The sequence below is a fragment of the Hylobates moloch genome, unplaced genomic scaffold (genome assembly GCF_009828535.3).
Source record: "Hylobates moloch isolate HMO894 unplaced genomic scaffold, HMol_V3 SCAFFOLD_11, whole genome shotgun sequence".
NCBI lineage: Eukaryota > Metazoa > Chordata > Mammalia > Primates > Hylobatidae > Hylobates > Hylobates moloch.
Genome location: NW_026652286.1, coordinates 91434969 through 91454492, shown reverse-complemented (window position 1 = coordinate 91454492; position 19524 = coordinate 91434969). Strand labels below are relative to the sequence as shown.

Below are 19524 nucleotides of genomic sequence, written 5' to 3'. Positions count from 1 at the left end.
TTTCTCTTTCACATATACAAAGTAACACATACAAGATTATTAAGTATAGTATTGTCTACAGTCACAGAAGATTGGAAACAACCAAAATATCTACCAAGTGGAGACTGGTTAATAAGTTAGTGTGTGTCACATCATGGAAGACTAAATACAGCTGTTAAGTAGAATGATATAGGCCGGGCACGGTGGCTCATGCCTATAATTCCAGCATTTTGGGAGGCCGAGGAGGGTGGATCACCTGAGGTCAGGAGTTTGAGACCAGCCTGGCCAACATGGTGAAACCCCATCTCTACTCAAAATATAAAAATAAGCCGAGTGTGGTGGTGCATGCCTATAATCCTAGCTATTCGGGAGGCTGAGGCAGGAGAATCACTTGAATCCGGGAGGCAGAGGTTGCAGTGAGCCAAGATCACACCACTGCACTCCAGCCTGGGCAAAAAGAGCAAAACTCTGTCTCAAAAAAAAAAAAGAAAGAAAGAAATATCTGATACAGATATAGACTCAGAAATAAGCCTATAATTTATACCCAGATATAATGTCTAGATATAGATAAATTTGATATAGAATGATCTCTAAGACACATTAGGAGGTAAAAAAGGAATGTACTGTATGCCACCTTTTATGCAAGAAAAAGTATTTGTTTATATTCTCCTACAGAAACTCTACAAGGATACACAAGAGATTAATAAAAGTAGTTACTGTAGTGGGTGGGGCATAATTCTCAATTTAAACCTTTTTATATATTTTTTATTTTTGAACTATATGAATACTTTTACCTATTTTTTTTTTAAAAAGATAGGAAGCACATTCCCTTGATGTGTACAGAGCAGTTAGCATATACATATAGCATATAGCCTCTGGAGGTCAGAGGTGGCAGGAAAGGGGCAAACTACCTGAGTAGAGGTGACCATTCAGTGAGAAGGGGCAGGATCCCTGTGAAGGGAAAGCACAGGGCCTGGGCCAACTTGTCTGTGGCACTGCTCAGATGCTACAGCTGACATCCTTAACAGTGAGCCTGCGTCCTACAGGAGAGGTCACGCCAATCACTAAATTCAATGATGCCAGCTGGAAGTAAGCTCCTCCCCGAGTGCTCCTCCTCTCCCTGACCTCTGTGGCTTGGTAAAGGCAACTTACGGACTGCTGCCAACATGTCCCTCCAGCCTTGTATCACAACCTTGCCCTGCATGAGTCCCAAGTCCTGTCTGAGCTTCTCACTGTTCCCTTAATAATACACTCTGTGTGCTGGAACCGTCTCCTCCAGCCCATTTCCTTGGCAAACTCCTAAACGATCTTCAAGACCCATTGCAAAATGTCACCACGACAGTGCACAGTTGTGCCCTCCTGTGTTCCCACAGCACAGATGCTCCTCTGTATAGAACTTATGCTGAATCTGAATCCTCCTTTATCCATTCATGGTCTACCTCCCCCAACACAAACAACTATGTGCCTGGCACACAGTAGGTACTCAATACTGAAAGAATGAGTCCTAGACACTGGGATTCAGAGAGAAGTCACAGACCCTTCTCTTAGGAAACTACAATCTCACAGGGAGGAAAATACAGACACACAGCTATGTAAATAGCTAGTAAAGGCGTGGCTAGGAACCCCATGAGACCACCTACACATCACAGGTTGTCATGAGTATTAAATGAAAGAACACATTTAAGGTATTCAGCATAGTGTGTGGCACGTAACGTGGCACTGTTATTATATCATTACACTCCTGGATTGATGTCACATGGAAAAACGGATGCTGGATAATGCAGGAGTTCAGAGGAGGGTGGGAATCACTCCTAGTAAGGTGGGGTCAGGAAAGGCTTCCTAGAGATAATATGTAATCTGGACTCCATGCAATGAGGGGGTTTCTATCGAGTTGGCAGGAAGAGGGTCCAGGCAGAACAGGCAAGGCACCCACGGCCCTTATCCAGCCACAGGCCCATTTCTGACATTTCCTCCTTGGGAAAGGACCATCCCTGCCTGGCTCTGGGCCTGCTCAGCCCTCCAGCCCCTGTTCTCTCCCATCCCTTCCTTCACAGGAAATAGTAACACACTCCTGCCTCCGCTTCCTTACCACCCACCTATCCTCAATCTTGTGCAATCTGGCTCCTGGCCCCCTGCACAGCAGAAAGCCTTCTCTTGACAAGCTCCCATCCCTGAGTCTAACAGCCTTTGGGCCACATCTTTCTTGGCCTTCCTGCAGCATCCATCACTGCTGGTGACACCTCCTGCTTGTGAATGTCTGCTCCTTTGGCTGGCTTCCTTCCCTGTTTCTGCTCCCATTTCTATTCCTGCCGTCTGAACTTAGTCTCCTTTTGTTCCACAGGCACTAACTAAGGCCACATATGCCAAGCACCAGCCCAGCACCTGGCATGTGGTTAGTGCTGGCTTCCTGTCTCCTGCCCCTTCTCCCTCTGCTGGTCTCTCCTCTTTCTCCTTCCCCACACGGGTAGGCCTGCCCCAGGGTTCGGCCCTCTCCCTCTCCTCTTCTCTGCTCTGCAGTCTGACTGCCCAGGTTCAGTCTTATCTCTGTCTCTTAGGAGCTGTGGGACCTTGGGCAATTTACTTAATCTCTCTGAGCATCAGTTTCCTCATCGGTAAAATGACATAAAAATAGTGTTTCCCTCATAGGATTATTTCAAAGATTAATGAGATGATGCATGCAGAGTGCTTAGCACAGCACCTGGCTCATGCAAGTGCTTGGTAAAGGTGATCTGCTGTTAGTATTATTCCACCTGATTCAACTATTACTCCACCTCTAATCCTGACCATCCTCCTAAACCTAGATGTCCCAGAGGCACCTCAATCTCAACGTGCCTAAAATGGAACTCTTTTCCCCAGGCATGTTTCTTCCTCTCCAAAGTCCCTAGTCCCTCTACCTTCCTGGCCCAGAGAGAAACATGGGACACCTGTGCTTCTGTCTCTCCTGCCTCCTCAACACACCCAGGACCCAGGGTGGTCAGGGAAGGTTTCTTAGAGGGGCCAGCAGGTGATCAGGGACCAGGTTAGGGGGGAAGCGGGCACTCCAGACCTGAGCATCTCTGGCACCAAACTCTGCAGCCCTTTCCCCTCTTCTGAGCTCCTAGCAGGATTGCTCTTCCCAGCTGTGTGGCTAGGTGAGGCTGTGTGACTGGCAGACAGCCCCATCTATGACCTCTGGACAGAAATGATGTGTGTCACTTCCCAGCTAGGACATTTAATACCAAGGCCGGGCTCACTTAAGCCTCTCTTTCCCTCTGCCACTGTGGCCAGAAATGTTCCCAAAAGGCATGCTGAAGCAAAGACAACGCTGATGCACAGCAGAGCCCCCATCAACTCACAATGTGCAGTCGACATGTATTGGGCATAAGGAAGCCTAGTACTTGTAAGCCACTGGGATTTCCTTTTCAATTTTTTTTTTTTTTTTGAGATGGCGTCTTGCTCTGTCACCAGGCTAGAGTGCAGTGGCACGATCTCAGCTCACAGTAACCTCTGCCTCCCGGGTTTAAGCAATTCTCCTGCCTCAGCCTCCCGAGTAGCTGGGACTACAGGTGCGTGCCACTATGCCCAGCTAATTTTTGTATTTTTAGTAGAGACGGGGTTTCACCATGTTGGCCAGGATGGTCTCAATCTCTTGACCTCGTGATCTGCCTGCTTCGGCCTCTCAAAAGTGCTGGGATTACAGGCATGAGACACCATGCCCGGCCTTCTAATTTATTTTTTTGAGACAGTCTCACTCTGTTGTCCAGGTTGGAGTGCAGTGGCACAATCTTGGCTCACTGCAACCTCTGTCTCTTGGGTTCAAGCAATTCTCGTGCTCAGCCTCCCGAGTAGCTGGGACTACAGGTGCATGCCACCACGCCCAGCTAATTTTTGTATTTTTAGTAGAGACAAAGTTTCACCATGTTGCCCAGGCTGGTCTCAATCTCCTAGCCTCAAGCTATCTGCCCACCTTGGCCTCCCAAAGTGCTGGGATCACAGGTGTGAGCCACTGCACCTGTCCAGCCACTGGGATTTGATGACTTCTTGTTACTGCAGCATACCTTACCTCCTCCTGACTAGGGTATAACACAACATCCCACGCTCTAAGTGGGAAAAGTATAAAGGGATTCCAGGGATGGGAAACTAGGCTAGAGGCTGGAACAGAGAGAGCTGAGAGAGCAAGAGGGTCTAGTCGGCCTGTTCCTGGGCTATCCTGAGCACTCCTTGGCACTGTTCAACTGCTTGTCTTGGAGTCTCTGATGGAATTTGTCCAAGCGGGAGTTCCCAGCCCAACTCCGACCATAAGACCCCATGCTCCTGCAGTGCCTGGATGTCTCCTATCAGCATACCCATTGTGCATGATTATAACTCTTGTCTGCTTCCCCGACTATAAGCTCCATGAGACAGCTGTGGCCATCTTACTCATCACCAGAGCCTAGAACAGTGCCTGGAACTTACTAGATGCTTAGTAACATTGCTGAATGAAGGAATGAATGAATGAACACAAAAATGGAGGTGAACCAGGTACATTGTGTACATTTTCAGGGAAGGAGGGCAAAGCCCAGCCCAAGACTCTGGTCCCCTACTTGGAAGCTTGGCCTCCTTCTAGAAGACCAGCCGTCCTGGGTAACAGAGCCCAGGGATCCTGGCTGGCCCCCGGAGTGGCCTTGTGGGAACTCACCCACATAATAGGAAAGGGTGCGCTTGAGCCGGTCGAAGACAAACCAGCGCTTCTTCCATGATTTAATCTTGCCGCCCATCTTGACCAAGTAGCCACGGCAGACCTGGTGGGAAGCAGGAGTAAGGAGGGACCCAAATGTGCAGCCCTTAAGCCTTAAGTGTGTGCCATCGCCCGTGCCTGTATTCATGAGGGATTGTCCCCAACATCTCCTCAGGCCAGCACACCAGGTCCTGGGACAGAGATCTGGTTAGGTGAGGGTAGAGACTGATGCCACTATTCCAACGACCCAGGAGGTGCCTCTCACCATGGGATTCTCCCTCTCCCCAGCACCTCAGGGTCACACACGCCTTGTACCTTGCTGCTGAGCACCACGTGCAGGCAGGTATCAACACCATGGCCTGATGACTCAATGTGTGTCTTCAGGTCAAAGTCCTCCTTCCGGATTGGCAGGTAGCGGGTCAGGGGTCGTGCCTGGGAGCAAGAGGGAGGGTCAGGAGAGTCTCTTCTCTTCCCTCATTATTCCCCTGTCCAGGCCCCTTGGCTTCACTTCTAAACCCCAACAGCCTGACATCATGCCTCCCTAACCCACGGTGGTCACTCTGGCTCCATAGGGCTTTGGCAAAAGTGGAGACCTACCATGCCTACGTTGACTCTACCTAGGGCCGGGCAAACTGCGAAGTCACTCTGTGCCTCAGTTTTCCCACCTATGACCAAGACACGGCATCTTTGTCTTGCCCTGCCCCTCCTTTCCCTCCTGAGCCCAACAGAATAAAGCAAGAGGCCAGATATGAACGTGCTCTGGGAAGAAAAGTCCAATAAGAAATCTAGTTTCCGACTTTGCGTGGGACCTTGTTTGGGTCACATCCCTTCTCTGGGCCTCAGTTTCCTTCCATGTAAAACACCGGCTTTGAACTAGATAATTAGTAAGGTCTACTCTACCTCTGATACTAACTAGAATTCTCAGTCAACTGGAATATTTTTCTACTCTTCCTTTCCCAGAAGAGCATTAAAATGGCCAGGAAACATCACATATTATTTAAAGAAAAAAAAAACAAAAACACACGACCCCACAGATAGCTGATTCTACCCATCTCCCACACCAGACACCAGTGGCCACTGCAGCAATACCTGAGCCCCAGGACAGGGGCTAGAAGAGAGACTCCCAGAGCACTCACTGACTGAAGCAGAAAAGGGAAACCAAAACCAGGCATTTTACAAATATTCCAACCACAGGGGTAAAATTCACAGAGCTTTTTTTTTTTTTTTCCTGAGGCAGAATTTCACTCTGTCATCCAGACTGGAGTGCAGTGGCATGATCTCGGCTCACTGCAACCTCCACCTCCTGGATTCAAGTGATTTTCATGCCTCAGCCATCAGAGTAAGCTGGGATTACAGGGTATGATATCACGCCCAGCTAATTTTTGTATTTTTTGTAGAGATGGGGTTTTGCCATGTTGGCCAGGCTGGTCTCTGAACTCCTGGCCTCAAGTGATCTGTGTACCTCGGACTCCCAAAGTGCTGGGATTACAGATGTGAGCCACTGTGCCCAGCCCCTTCTCATTATTTCCCAAACCCAATCCAGTTGACCTATCCCTTAGGATTTATTTTGTTGCATTGTAGGAAATGAGGGAACTGTGATCACTGCTTGGGAAAGATTCCAGGGGACTCCCAACCTGGGGAAGCCTACAGAGACCTAATCAGAAGGGACAGCCTAAGTCCTACAGATTCTCATGGGGGGTTGTGGGGGTTAGGATTTGGGACCAGAGACATGGGCAGATTTCCCAGCCCAAACCAATTTCTCCTTCTGCTTTCAATTGTTCTGCTCAAGTCTCCTGTTTAAGGAGAAAGGGTAGGGCTGGCTTTTGGGCAAGGAAGGATTTCTGTCCTGAAGAGAAACTAGTACAATTCTGTCTTGGAGATGTAAACCAAAAGTCAGAGTGAGGTCATCCACTGATGGTGGGGACTGGAGCTGAAAGGTCCTGTGGGGTGTGGGCCAGCACACCCTGAAGTTCCACATGCAGAAGGGGCAGCAGGGGAAGCAGAAGGCAAGGTGCAGTGCAGGCTCAAGAAGCGGATCTGAGGCCCTGGAGAGAGGCCAAGGCGAGCCATTCTGATTCTTGACTACCAGCTCCCATCTCTGGGATGCCTGTCCAGACCCTCTTCTCTGACCCTGGATGTCTGCAAGGTGGACTGCCACATCCTTACAACCAACTACCCCAGCACACACACACACACACACACACACACACACACACACACACACACACTTGAATAGTCCTGGTGGGTCTGTTTTGGGGTCAATGAGTCCCAGGTAGAATTCTGCTAGTATTAAGCCAACAGCAATCTTTTCTGGAGTTGAACAGGTTTTACAGCCCAACACAGAAACCCTGGGATCTCCCCACTTCTCTACAGCCCTCACCGTCAAGCCAACCACCACTGTGCCCCACTGCCCATTCACCTGGGAAAATTGTTTCTCCCGCATCTTGACCTCCTTCTCAACCAGCTGCTGCCTCCGGGCACTCTCACTCTGCAGCCTCCGTTCTACCTGCTCACGCCTCCGCCGCTCCTCCTCCAGGGCCTGCCGCCGCAGCTCCATCTCCCGCTCCTGCCCCCAAAGCCAAGAGGTCAGCACCTATGGCCATCCTCTTCCCCCGACTGGCCCTCGTCACACCTGGGCAGGGCTGCAGGAGGCATCCACCTCAGGGTAGTCTGGCATGAGGAGGCATCGTCTTCAAAGCCCACCCTCTCCAAGAGCCCTGGCTGATTAAAGAGAAATGCTTTAAGCATGACTGTCCTGACTTCAAACCCTGGCTCCGCTACCACTATGGGCTCTGTGATCCTGATAAAATCATTTAAACTTTTTTTTTTTTTTTTTTGAGACTGAGTTCTCACTCTGTTGCCCAGGCTAGAGTGCAATGGCACAATCTCACTCGCTGCAACCTCCGCCTCCCAGGTTCAAGTGATTCTCCTGCCTCAGCCTCCCAAGTAGCTGGGATTACAGGCGCCTGCCACCACGCCCAGCTAACTTTTTTGTATTTTTAGTAGACAGGGTTTCACCAGGTTGGCCAGGCTAGTCTCGAACTCCTGATCTCAGGCGATCCGCCTGCCTTGGCCTCCCAAAGTGCTGGAATTACAGGCGTGAGCCACCGCACCCAGCTATTTAAACTTTTTAAGCCTCAGTTGCCTCATCTGTGAAATGAAGTTAAGAATGCCCATTCCTGGAATTATAGTGAAAATGAAATTAGATCATGTATATAAATGCCCATCACTGATTCCAGTTGGAAAGCACTCAAAAAATAAATGGGGCTCTTACAATTGTATCTGAATCCTCAGAACATGGGTTATCTAGACAACTTTTTTTGACAGCTAATATGTAGTCCTTTCCCAATCACTAACTGAAGGCCTTTTGAAAATTCAAATTAGAAACATTTGCTATTGAACTTCAAACTTTATGGGAAAAAAGTGACTAGAGACTAAGGTCAGAACCGAACTTATAAAAGCCACTATAATAGGATTTTAGAAGTCATTAAAACAAATAATTAAATACAGAGCATGTCAGTGATGCTTTATATGTCTTAGTTACTAATAAAGACCTCCTATACCATTAATTCCCATTTACTATTTCTTCCCAGCTCAAAACTTAGCAGAATCTCCTTTCCCCACATTTGCCAGGAGATGCTGATACATTTGCCATACTTTGACATAAATAAGATAGGAGGCATTCTTTTCTGGCTGGTCCTCCATTCAGACTGTCAGTATCTGTTTTTTATTAAATCCCTCAAACTGCTGACCTTACTCTCTGCGTCCCACTCTCATCTCAAATATGCAGAGTGCCTTGAATGGTGGACACAGAACAGCTTCTGCAGATCCTTTATTTATCTTCCTTCCTAGGCACACATTTCATCAGCCTGCCTATGCCCAGGATAAACCATGGGTCCCTCTTTGCTGAATCCCAGCTCCGTGCCCATGTGAAGGAGCTGTCAGCCCTCTCTGCTCCCAAGGCTCCCCAGCCAACACCTCTACACTGACTTGGACATCTGCCTCCTCTTCTGGTCTATACTTCACCCATAGTTCCTGCTTTTCCTAATCAGCCCCAAGAGGAATGGCCTGCCATATGGGTAGACAGGAATCAAAATTCCTGTAGTTGCCAAAAAGTCTACAAAAGTAAACATGCAAAAACTGGAAGTTTCCATACAGGAAATTATTGGTTGGAGAATGGTTACTGTGCTGCCTTCTCTGTTCCTAAGAGCTATGAAGTTGTAATCTCACCAAGCCTCCCTAAGCCTGTTTGAGGAATATAACCCTTTTTTTTTTTTTTTGAGACGGAGTCTCACTCTGTCGCCCAGGCTGGAGTGCAGTGGTGCGATCTTGGCTCACTGCAACCTCTGCCTCCCGGGTTCACGCCATTCTCCTGCCTCAGCCTCCCAAGTAGCTAGGACTACAGGTGCCTGCCACCACGCCCAGCTAATTTTTTGTATTTTTACTAGAGACGGGGTTTCACCGTGTTAGCCAGGATGGTTTCGATCTCCTGACCTCGCGATCCGCCCGCCTCGGCCACCCAAAGTGCTGGGATTACAGGCGTGAGCCACCGCGCCCGGCCGGAATACAACCTTTTAAAACATTTTCTACCCCAAGGGAATGTGGCAAGGCTAATGTGGGTGGAAGGGCTTGGGGTGGAGCACAGGCCCTTGACATGCAGTAGGCAGCTCTGTGCCCCAACACCTTCTGCCTCCCTGATCCAGGTCAGACTCACCCTCGACTCCATGAGCCGGTTCTTCTCTGCGTGAGCCTCTTTCAGCATCTTCTCCATCTCCTCGATCTTCCCCATGTCCAGACCACTCGCACTGGGGAAAGAAGGGGAAGAGGAGGTGCATCAAGGAGCTGAGGCGGTGGCTGAGGGAGGCTGCGGGCCCAGGCGTCGGGGGTACCTGGACATGTTGTCAGGGGAGCAGGCCGAGTTGCCCCCGGTGGAGATGCTGGTCTCCATGCTGTCAGAGCTCTCCAGACTCAGCGTATCGTAGGCGTGCTCACCCTCCTCCCCACGCTCCCGCCCCGCAGGCAGGTGGTGTAGGATAGAGTGGTGCATGAGAGGCGGGAAGCCCGAGGGGCCCGCTGGGAAGGGGGCTGCCCCGTGAAGGGCATCCCACTGGCACTGTGCCTCAGCTGCCGCTTTCTGCTTCAGCTCAGCCAGTCGCCGCCGTTGCTCTTCAATCACCTGTTGTCCTGAAGGAGGGACAGATGGGAGTCACAGTAGGCTCCCCACCCAGCTAAGGAGCAGGCCACTGGCAGCACAACACACAGAGGGAGGGGCAAGCAGGGAGAGGTTAACACAGAGCAGCCCCCTCTCCCCGCGGCTTCCCTAAGGCCCCTGCAGCTCCAGGCCTGGCTGCTCTGCCAATGCTTCAGTCGCCTGCACAACCGGCCACAGATGCACAGTCTGGCTTCAGTGCTCTTTCACACCCTGAGTCCACATAGGACACCAAACCTACCCAAGTAGTGCCGGGGCAGCATGACAGCCAGTTGGCTCCAGCTCACAACCAAGGCCTAAGTAGGTCTAGGCAGGATACATGCACCCACCCTGCCTGCTGGAGAAGGGAGAAGGAAGAGATGGCAGAAACCCCATAAGCACCCAGAATGCCAATGCAGACCCTCCTGCAATGCAGAAGCAAAAGCAACAAACGTAAGAAAGAAGGCAAGGGAGACACGGTAGAGCACAGCTGAGGGCAGAAGAGAGGCCAGCTGGAGGGGTGAGGCCAGCAGACACCCCAACCCAGCTCAGCCTGGGACCCTGCCTGCAGGCAGTGGGGACCTGGGCAGGACACATCATGCTGATGCCAGGGCAGGGGCTGCCTGGCCAAAGCAATGCCCTCTATGACCAACGTTCTACCTGCTGGGTCGTCGGTTGGGAGGGGCTCGGCGGGAAGTGACTCGACTGGCGTGGGGGACCCCGGGCAGAGGGTACGGTAGAGACACAGAGGGGGTAAGAGGAGAGAGAGGCACAGACATGGGCTTTCAAAACAACCAAATTGCACACAAGCAACAAGGACTCCTGGGTCCCCAGAGCCAATATCTCAGGCAACCATTTCTAGAAGTCATCAAATCCATCCCCTGCCTCCAGAGAGGGCAACGTCTAACCTGACTCAGGTCAACAAGCAGTTCCCTTATTGGCTAGGCTCTCTAGGAAAGATGTCACAGCCCCCTAAGCCCTTAGTCTCCTGCCCTGAAGGCTTTAGATAAATATCCAGGAAGCTCTTCTTTAGGTACCCACTCTAAATCCTTTCTGCTCTTGCCTAGATCCCAATTAAAGGAAAAACATCCTGTGAAAGGTGTGAGCATAGAGGAGACATGGCAACTACCCAGGGTCCCCTTAGGAGAGCAGGTGGGCTGGCAGGGCAGTCACTCACCCTTCTGCTGCAGAGCTAGTTGGCGCTTGGTCTCGATGTCCTGCAGTGTGGCTGCCAGGTTGCGAGGAAGGCTGCCCGTGCCATTCTGGGTGAGTAGAGCACTCTGCAGAGGAATGGAGAGCTCGGACCTGGGCTCAGAAGGCCCTTACCCCAATTCCCAAGGCTTTTATGGGTGGTCTTGGCCTCTTCCCAGCGTGGAAGTCTCCATCCCCAGCCACATGTGCAGCCCCACCCGCTGTCCTCAGACCTTTGGGGAGGGGCTACGCCCCAGGGTAGCCACGCTGAGCTGGGAGGAGGAGGAGGAAGAGCCAGAGGAAGAGGGGAGGGGGCCGCTGCGGGTCCGGGGAAGGGGGCTGGTGGCCTCGCCATCCATCTTGGAGCGGTAAACCTGGAAAGAAAAGATAGTGCCCAGTGATTTCTGGCTCCCCCATTGGCCACCTCCCCCATGTCACCTAGCCTGCTGTGATCTGACGTACCGCCCTGGCACTAGGCCTCTGAGGCCTTCTGGCTCTGACAACAAGCCTCCTGAGCCAGCCCAATGGCCAGATGCTATTGGCAGCTGCCAATTCTCCTTTCCAGGCTGTTCCTCCCTGGGCCAATCCCTAGCCCAACCCTGGGTCTAAGAAAAGACCTGTAAACAGACCCATGCAAGGATTTAATGTCAGTCAGGCAGTTGTGCAGGAGACCAACCAGAAGCTGCGTTCCCTCTGGTCCTAGCTCTGCCACTAACAGGCTGTGTGACCTTGGGCCACACACCTCCCTACTCTGGGCCTTGGTTTCCTTATCTGCAAAAGGGGGTAGGACTAGACTAAATAATGGCCAAGCTCCCCTGCAGCACTAGCATGTGGTAAATATGGCCTTTAGTGTCACAAACCCTGACTTGGCATAAGCTCTGCTACTTCCTAGCTGTGTGGCCTTGGAGAGATTACTTATCTTCTCTAGGCCCCAGTGTTTCATCTATAAAATGAGTTAACTTCATCTACCTCAAAGGCCTATGATGATGATTAGAGAATCAAAACACGTTAAAGTCTCTAACCAGCTGGGTACACCGTAGAAGTGTTACATGATCAAACTCCTCCCCAAGGAAACATGAAATTTTAGCTGAGGTCACAGTCTTACAGATGCAGTGCCTTCACTCAAGGGATGATCTTAAATGGTCAATCTTAGGCACTGCAGCAGGTCAGTGGAGGAAACCTGAGGAGAAGACTAGCCCAGCCCCCTTTCCCACCCCATGGTCAGCTGCTTGCTGCAGGTTCAGGTAGGCCCACGCCCTCCATGGCAACTCTGAGGAGGCTTAGGCTGTCACTTCAGAGTCTTTGCCCTTTGTTTTCTGCTTCCAAGTGTCACTGCTGGAGAGACCAGGAGAACAAAATGCTGGCAGTTCTTCCCAGGACACACTAGTTCCAGTTGCCACAGGCCCAAGAGCCTGTCAGGCCCCCAGACTGGGTGAGAAGCTCCGGGTGTTGGGGGCTGCCAAGCACAGGCCAGACCCACAGCCTAGCTCAGCACAGGGCACCAAACAGATCCCAACCTGACCACAGCTCCAGAATCCTCTTCCACCAGACACTCAATCAGATAGTTTTAGACTATGGAGGCTGGCCCTCCAGGTGCCCACATGCCAGGATGGCTGCCTAAGGAGTGACCCTCTCAGGGCCCAGAGGTGCCCTCATTGCCCTGACTGGGCTGACGCCTCCACTCAAGGTGGTACTGTGTGGCTGATGGATTGGCAGGAGGTATCAGAGTGGACAGGTGCAAAGCCTGGGGAGGACGGGCAGTGAAGGAGGGGTTACCTGCAGCTGACGGGAAGCTTTGGCGGGCAGAGGCGGGGGAGAAGAGTGAGGGGAGGCTGCAGCGGGGCCAGTCCCCAGCCCGGCCATCAGCTCCTGGTACCACTGCTCTAAGTCTACAGCAGGGAGCAGCAGCTTCTCCATCTGGAGGTGGGAATGGGGAGGGGAAAAGGGGACAGGAGGGGAGGACGGAGAGGAAAGGCCAGGAAATAAAGGGAAAGGAAAAGGCAGGAGAAGGAAGAAAGAAGAAAGAAGAGGAAGAAGGAAGGAGAAGGTTAAAGGAAGGCCATATCAGGGAAATGGACAGGAAGGTGAAGGAAGAAGGGGAGGAAAGAAGGGAGAAAGGAGAGCATCAAGAAAAAGAAGAGAAAAACAGTGAGACAACAGTTGCCCTGAATGTACTAACGGCAAAGAGAAACAGTCAGGGTACAACTTCCAGCCCATAGACATGTGCTACACCAGCCATGAAACCAGCCACCAGACAGAGCCTGCAGGCACTGGGCACTCCCCTTGGGCTGGCCCAGAGCCAAGAGGCCAGGTGAGCAGGAGCAAAACACACACAGGGCACAACAGTCATGGGTGGGGGTAGCAAGAACTCACAGACCACCAACCTTAGGTGAAGGCGTGATGGAAGCGAACGAGGAGGAGGGCAGCATGGGAGGAAGGCAGGTGGTGGGAACCAGGTCCCGGGAGGCGGAGGCCCAGGGAGAAAGGCCTGGCACAGGGGCTGGGGGCATGGGCGAGGTGCCCCGCATCACCTTTAGCTGCTCAAGCATCACGTACTTGGGGCAAGGCCAGACACAGGAGGGAATATAAGAGGTTAATGGAACCACAACACATGAGATGGCCCTACCCACAGGGGAAGGGAGGGAAAGGGCAGGAAGTACAGAGCCTGCAGCCTAGGAAAGCCAGAGTCCTCTCAACTCGACACCCTCATCCTAGAGCAGAAGGCGTGCCCCTCCCTGGGCCATATGAGCTGAAGAAAGCTCCCAAGACCCCAGGGAAAAAAAGAAACCACTCCCAACCTCCCCTTAGGCAGGCTGCCCTTCTCCCTCACTATCGAACACAGACCCTTCTGTTCCCCCAGCTCCACCCAGGCCCAAGGGGGAATCTAGGCCATCCATAAAGAGGTCCTTGGGCATTGGTGGGCACCCTCGGTGGCTGGTACCTCACTGTCAGGCAGGGGCTGGGCGAGCACACTGGGGGAAGTGGCAGAAGCATAGGGGTCCAAGCGGGAACACAGCTGGAAAACTTCTGCCAGGGTCACATATTCCTGGGGTGCCCAGTAGAAGGGGTAGGGGTGGGCAAAGAAGGGGTTAACAAGGTTCAGCAAGGTGCCCAACACCCCAAACTCCATGCCAGGCCACAGGGCCATCACTCCATGTCAATACAAAATCCAAGGCAGGGGTAGGGTGCCTGCTATGCCCATAGATGGCTGCAGGGAGTGACGGAGACCAGAAAAGGGCAGCAGAACCAACTGTCTGAAGGCTCATCCTGCCCTCCGCTCTTACAGCCACTTTGGCATCCAGTCCTGCCCCAAGCAGACCCTGAAGGCCCATGCCTGAATTCGCCCTGGGCTGGGGGCAGGCAAAGAAGCCCATAGAAGGCCTTCTAAGAGTCCACTGAGGATCAGAACCCAGCTTCCAGAGACCCCTCGGTCCCCAACAACCTGGCAGTCCCCAGTGGGGCACACACATGCAGCATTGAGCACCAGTCACACCATTCCCCAGGGTCCCCTCACACCCCATCAGCCCAGGCAGGAGCTAGAAACAGGTGGGGGAAGGTGGAGACATCAGCAGGGCCTGAGCAAGATGGGCTGTGAGAAAGAGGCCTTAGCAAGGAACAGCTAAAAGCCTAGCAGAAAAATGGGCCCACTGCCCAAGGTGAGTCCTTGGAAAGATGCCAACACATTCAACTGTGGGTTGGAGGACAGGGACTGTCATATTCATCACCTGTCCTTAGAAACTGAGCTTATCTGGGTGCTGGCAGCATGGTAGACCTCCACAATGCATGCTGAATCAAAGCGCAGGACCATAAGCCTGCTCTACCCAAGGGGCCCATCCAGGCCTAGCTCTAGAACCAGGTTGTCCTCTGGGGTCATGGAAAAGGAAAGTCAGCCAGAGGGTCCAGCATGTTGTGAGAACTGATGAATGGCACGCAGAATATAGGCAAATTAATATGCAATTCAATGGGCTGCCCAGGCACTCTATGGAATGGCGGCATGGCACGCTCACACACACTCTCCCAAACTCTGGCCAGCCAAGAAACTATCACCACATGCCCTTCAGCTAAGCCCTGGGAGGAGCTGTAGGCAGGGGCTCAGCGGGCAGGCAGACAGGCAGTGGGCAAAGCAGAGCACGCAGTTAGCTGTGATTACCTCTTGTGCTTTGGGGCACAGAAGAGTGGAAGCAGGTGGGGTTAAAGAGACAGAGGAGGCCCCAGCCTGAGAAGACCCTGGGAAAAGGCCCAGAGCCTTAGTCCCCAGCCCCATCTCTGAGGACTCGGAGATGAGCAGCTCGGCCTACAGAGAGGGGACACGATGAGGGGCTGCATCCCTCACACTTGGCCCAGTTCCCCACCCCAGGCCTAAATTGTTTGTGTAGTGAGGCAGGGAGGGAGGGAGGGAATGAAGTTGGTAAACCAGATATGTTCTATTTGGAACTCACACACCAGACATACAGACTCGGGGAAGAACCACTTAAGGGGCCTCAATATCCTCTTCTGAGACAAATGCCTAACTCAGGACTGAAGCCCAAGAGCCCCAGGATCAGCACCCCTATATCCCTATGCTCCCCTTCAAGGGGAGTCCATCCAGCCCAGCCCCTACCAAGCCTCTGAGCTGTCTACCCACCCAACCCAGGCCCCTGAGTCCCCCCACATATATTCAGCCACCAAAAACAGTGAAATCTGTGGGCTCCTGGGAACCCCAAAGGCAACTAAACAGAGGCAGCTGGTAGCCATGGAAGATCAGATCCCAGAGCTTGGGGCCATTCCTCCTCAAATCTCTCCCATTCAGGAAGATGCCCCCACGCAACCTCAGCTACTGGGGTGAAAGTGCCATGTGTTACTCAGAGCATCCCAGGACACCCCTTGGGCCTGAAGCTGGGGCTAACCCAATCATGATACCTCTTTGAGGGTCGATGTGGTCTTCGGGAAAGGCCTGCCCCCTGTGAGTGAGTGGTATCTCCTTTCCAGCACAGTCAGTTTCTCCTTCTCCTGCGGCCCAGAATGGCAGAGTCAAAGAGGAGTGGGAGCCAGGAGACTGTGTGAGGGGGGCCCTGTGCTCCACCCCAGCATGTTTACATCCCAGCCCTTCTGCACTCCCCTCCCACTTACCCTACTCCAAATCTCCCGGCCCAACCTGAGGGACCCTACCTTTTGCAGCAGCTGTAAGGAGGCATTCTTGTCCCGGGCCAGGCGTTCTGACTCCTGCACGGCCTGAGCCCGGATCTGCCCAGCCTGACTGTCCAAGATGGCCAGGCGCTCCTAAAGGAGATGGGGTGGTTGATCAGGCCCTAGGGAGACAGGGCTGAGCCCAAAGTGAGAACTAGCTGGCTCTCCTGCCCAGAGACTCAAGGCTCAGGTGAAGGGGATCAACCAGCTCTTCTGCTTGGCCTCAACTCACCCTAAGAAAACAGGCTGCCATGTGGGCTCCTTCCCTCGGGCCTCCCTCCCTCCCTAGACCAATGACCCCTGTGCCATTAGGCACACCACTCAGATCCTCAAATCTCCCTTCCCTTACCCCACAATCAATGGGTCCCAAAGCCTGGAGACACTCCATGTGCCTAATTCTCCCTGTCCCAACCCCACTTGCCACCACCCAAATCCAGGCCCTCTGCTTCCCTGGTCTGGACCTTCTCACCAGCCTTTGCTTCCACTCTCTCAACTTCCTGATCCACTCCACACTGTCACAAATATCTTCCTAAGATGACTTTGAGGTTTGTTTGCTTATCTGAATTTTCTAATCTTTCTAAAAAGAAAAATTACTTTCTAAAAAGGAATATTACTTGAATAATTTTTTAAAAATCCACAAGTAAGGTCAGATCATGCCTCTCCTCAAAATCTTTCAGTGGCTCCTCATTACACACAGGATAAAGCACAAACTAGGGGCTCCCGAACCCTTTGCAGCTCCCCTCCCTCTTACAGCCTCCATGTCCTTTCAGCTCAGCCACACTGTACACTCAGCTGTGTAGCTGTTAACTCTCAGGCCTTTCTTATGTCGCTTCCTTAGGCCAGAAGAGCTGTTCCAATCTTCTCTACCAATCAAGAGCTTACTTATCATCTAAGACTAGACCAAATGCTACCTCCTCTCCAAAGCCTTCCTTGATTGCCGATTTCTTTGCTCCTTCCTCTGTGCTCACATTCTTCTGTATCACCATCTGCCTTTATTATTGTTATTTGTGAATATATCTGTTACCACCACCACCAGCCTGCCCCAAACGTAAGATCCACATTGTCTTTTCTGTCTTTATACCCTCAATAGGGTTTTTAGAACAGTACCTGGCTCAACAATCATGTGCTAAAAGGAAATGAAAAGATAGTAAGTAAGTGGGAAGGATGAGAGATGGGGAAAATGGGCTGGGTTAATCCCAGGAGGGCTTCCTGAAGAAGGCGGCCTTAAACCACCATCCTTAGGAACAAATCATGGGAAAGGAAGAGTTAAAGAAGGGAGATGTCCTAAATCTGGGGTCAGTCCAAGAGAAGACCAAAGTAGGCTGGCCAGGCGCTGTGGCTCACGCCTGTAATCTTAGCACTTTGGGAGGCTGAGGAGGCTGGACCACCTGAGGTTAGGAGTTCGAGACCAGCCTGGCCAACAGAGTGAAATCCCATCTCTTCCAAAAATACAAAAATTAGCCAGGCGTGGTAGGGGGGCACCTGTAATCCCAGCTACTTGAGAGGCTGAGGCAGGAGAATCACTTGAACCTGGGAGGTGGAGGTTGCAGTGAGGTGAGATCACACCATTGCACTCCAGCCTGGGTGACAACAGCGAGACTCTGTCTCAAAATCAACAACAACAATAAAGTAGGCTAGGCAGTAATCCTCACCGCAAGAGCTGCCATCTACTAAGAACCCATTAGGAGCCAGGAACTCTGCTAAATGTTTTGCATTTGTTACGTAATTTAATAAGCTCCCTTATGAGGCAGCTGCATTTATACCCATTTTATAGGTGAGAACACCAACATATTTAGGAGCTAAGATCTCTTAGCCAGCTAAGTGGTAGAGCAAGGATTAGAATCATTTATTGGACTCCCAGACCAGTACTCTGAGCCACTCTGAATCAGAGTGGAAAGGGCAGGGGAGCACAGGGCACCAGGGCAGATAGAGCCTAGGGTGGGACACTAGGGTCTGAGGATGAAAGCTGGATAAGGTTCCTAAGGAGGAGCATGGGGAAGAATGTGACACCCCACGTCCCAGGGGCTGAGCTCCAGTTTCCTAGGAGCCAGGGTGGGTGTGGGAAGAAGAATCCACTACTGCCAAGCCCTCCCAAACTCCCTGGAGCTTATGCTCACCAGAACCCCAAAGGGATGAGATTAGCTGATCTACAGCTCCCTGCTGCATCAGAAAGAAAGAGGAAGAGGCTAGAGAAGTGCCCGCCCTAGCCTCAGTGCAGTACAGTCGAAGGAACATGGGATTTGGGCCAACAGGCCTGGGTTCCAATTCTGACTCTGAAGCTTATATAATGGGAGGCTTTGGGCAAAATGTGTAGCTTCTCCTACTCCTAGTTTCCTTGTCTATAAAATGGGGATAACAGCACTTGCCTTGTGATACCGTCCTAAGGACAGCATGAGGTAATCCAAGGAAGGCTCCCAGCAAGGTGCCTGACACACACCCATGTGCTTAGGTGTGTCAATTTTCTTCCTTCCTTTCATCAGTCAGTCTTACATCCAGAAAGTGCATTTGTAAGACAGCAGCTCAGGGAGAGAAGCATGGGATCTGGACTCAAGGAAAGTCCAGCAGCTCCCCACCTACCACCAACCCCAGGCTAGCCAGCAAATCCCCTACATCACCAATTTTAGACACCCCTCCCCAATCTCACCACCCTCACTTCCCCCACACCAACTCCAGCCAGGCAAAATGTACATGCATGTGTGCATGTGCATAGCCACAAGCTTCAGCCAGCCATAAGGGTGGAAGCTGCTTGAGCCATCCTCTCCAATCCCTCCCTTATCTCTTCCCAACCCTTACCAACACATACCTCCTCCCAGCTTTACTCCCCAAACTCACACACAGGCACCTGCGCCACCATCCTGTGGTCTGGCTGAGATCAGGAGCAGACAATCACAGTATCTAGCTAGCGTGTCACAGCCGGCCAGGCCACAATACCCAATAACCCTTGTTTTATAGCTCAGCCAAGGCAGGGCTGAGCCATGGCTGGAACCGAAATGAATGCCCTTTCTAGGGCGCCTAGCTGGCTCTAATATCCAGATCTCAAATCTTTCTGTGTGTCCCAGCACTTCCACCAGACAAGAGCTCTGCAAGCACAGGGGAAAGCCTCCTCCTCCTCCTCCATCTTTCACCTTCCTGCTGGGCCAGTGCCAAGCTCTGAATGGGAGCAGAATCCACTTTCCACTGGAAGACTGAGGGGAGTCAGAGCTTAATAATAATAGCTATCCTTCACCGAGTGCTTACTACAATCACATCCTATTCTGTCTTTACATCTTGTTTAATTCTCACAACAACCTGTTATAATTCTCAT

General features: G+C 51.8%; 2 protein-coding genes across 19 annotated transcripts in view; one reads left to right on the top strand and one right to left on the bottom strand.

Annotated features, from left to right (window-relative positions):
• The window catches only part of TREH (trehalase), a 33346-nt gene extending 24525 nt beyond the window's left edge, over window positions 1–8821 (top strand). Inside the window, exons 16-17 of the mRNA XM_032167628.2 lie at window positions 7000–7260; window positions 8528–8821. The gene's annotated coding sequence lies outside the window, so the exon portion shown is untranslated. The remainder of the gene's footprint in view (window positions 1–6999; window positions 7261–8527) is intronic.
• PHLDB1 (pleckstrin homology like domain family B member 1) overlaps window positions 1–19524 on the bottom strand; it is a 49880-nt gene that overhangs the window by 2157 nt on the left and 28199 nt on the right. For 7 of the 18 annotated variants that reach the window (XM_058446343.1, XM_032167605.2, XM_058446339.1 and 4 more), the window contains 12 exons: window positions 16203–16313; window positions 15954–16043; window positions 13439–13609; window positions 12831–12971; window positions 11288–11428; window positions 11041–11143; window positions 10524–10568; window positions 9565–9859; window positions 9390–9480; window positions 7095–7241; window positions 4991–5107; window positions 4637–4739 (listed from right to left, as the gene is read on the bottom strand). In XM_058446343.1, the coding sequence (XP_058302326.1) occupies window positions 4637–4739; window positions 4991–5107; window positions 7095–7241; window positions 9390–9480; window positions 9565–9859; window positions 10524–10568; window positions 11041–11143; window positions 11288–11428; window positions 12831–12971; window positions 13439–13609; window positions 15954–16043; window positions 16203–16313 (1555 nt within the window). Of the gene's footprint in view, window positions 1–4636; window positions 4740–4990; window positions 5108–7094; window positions 7242–9389; window positions 9481–9564; window positions 9860–10523; window positions 10569–11040; window positions 11144–11287; window positions 11429–12830; window positions 12972–13438; window positions 13610–15204; window positions 15349–15953; window positions 16044–16202; window positions 16314–19524 lie in introns of all 18 variants that reach the window. The other 11 variants (XM_032167610.2, XM_032167614.2, XM_032167618.2 and 8 more) reach the window with 6 other exon arrangements.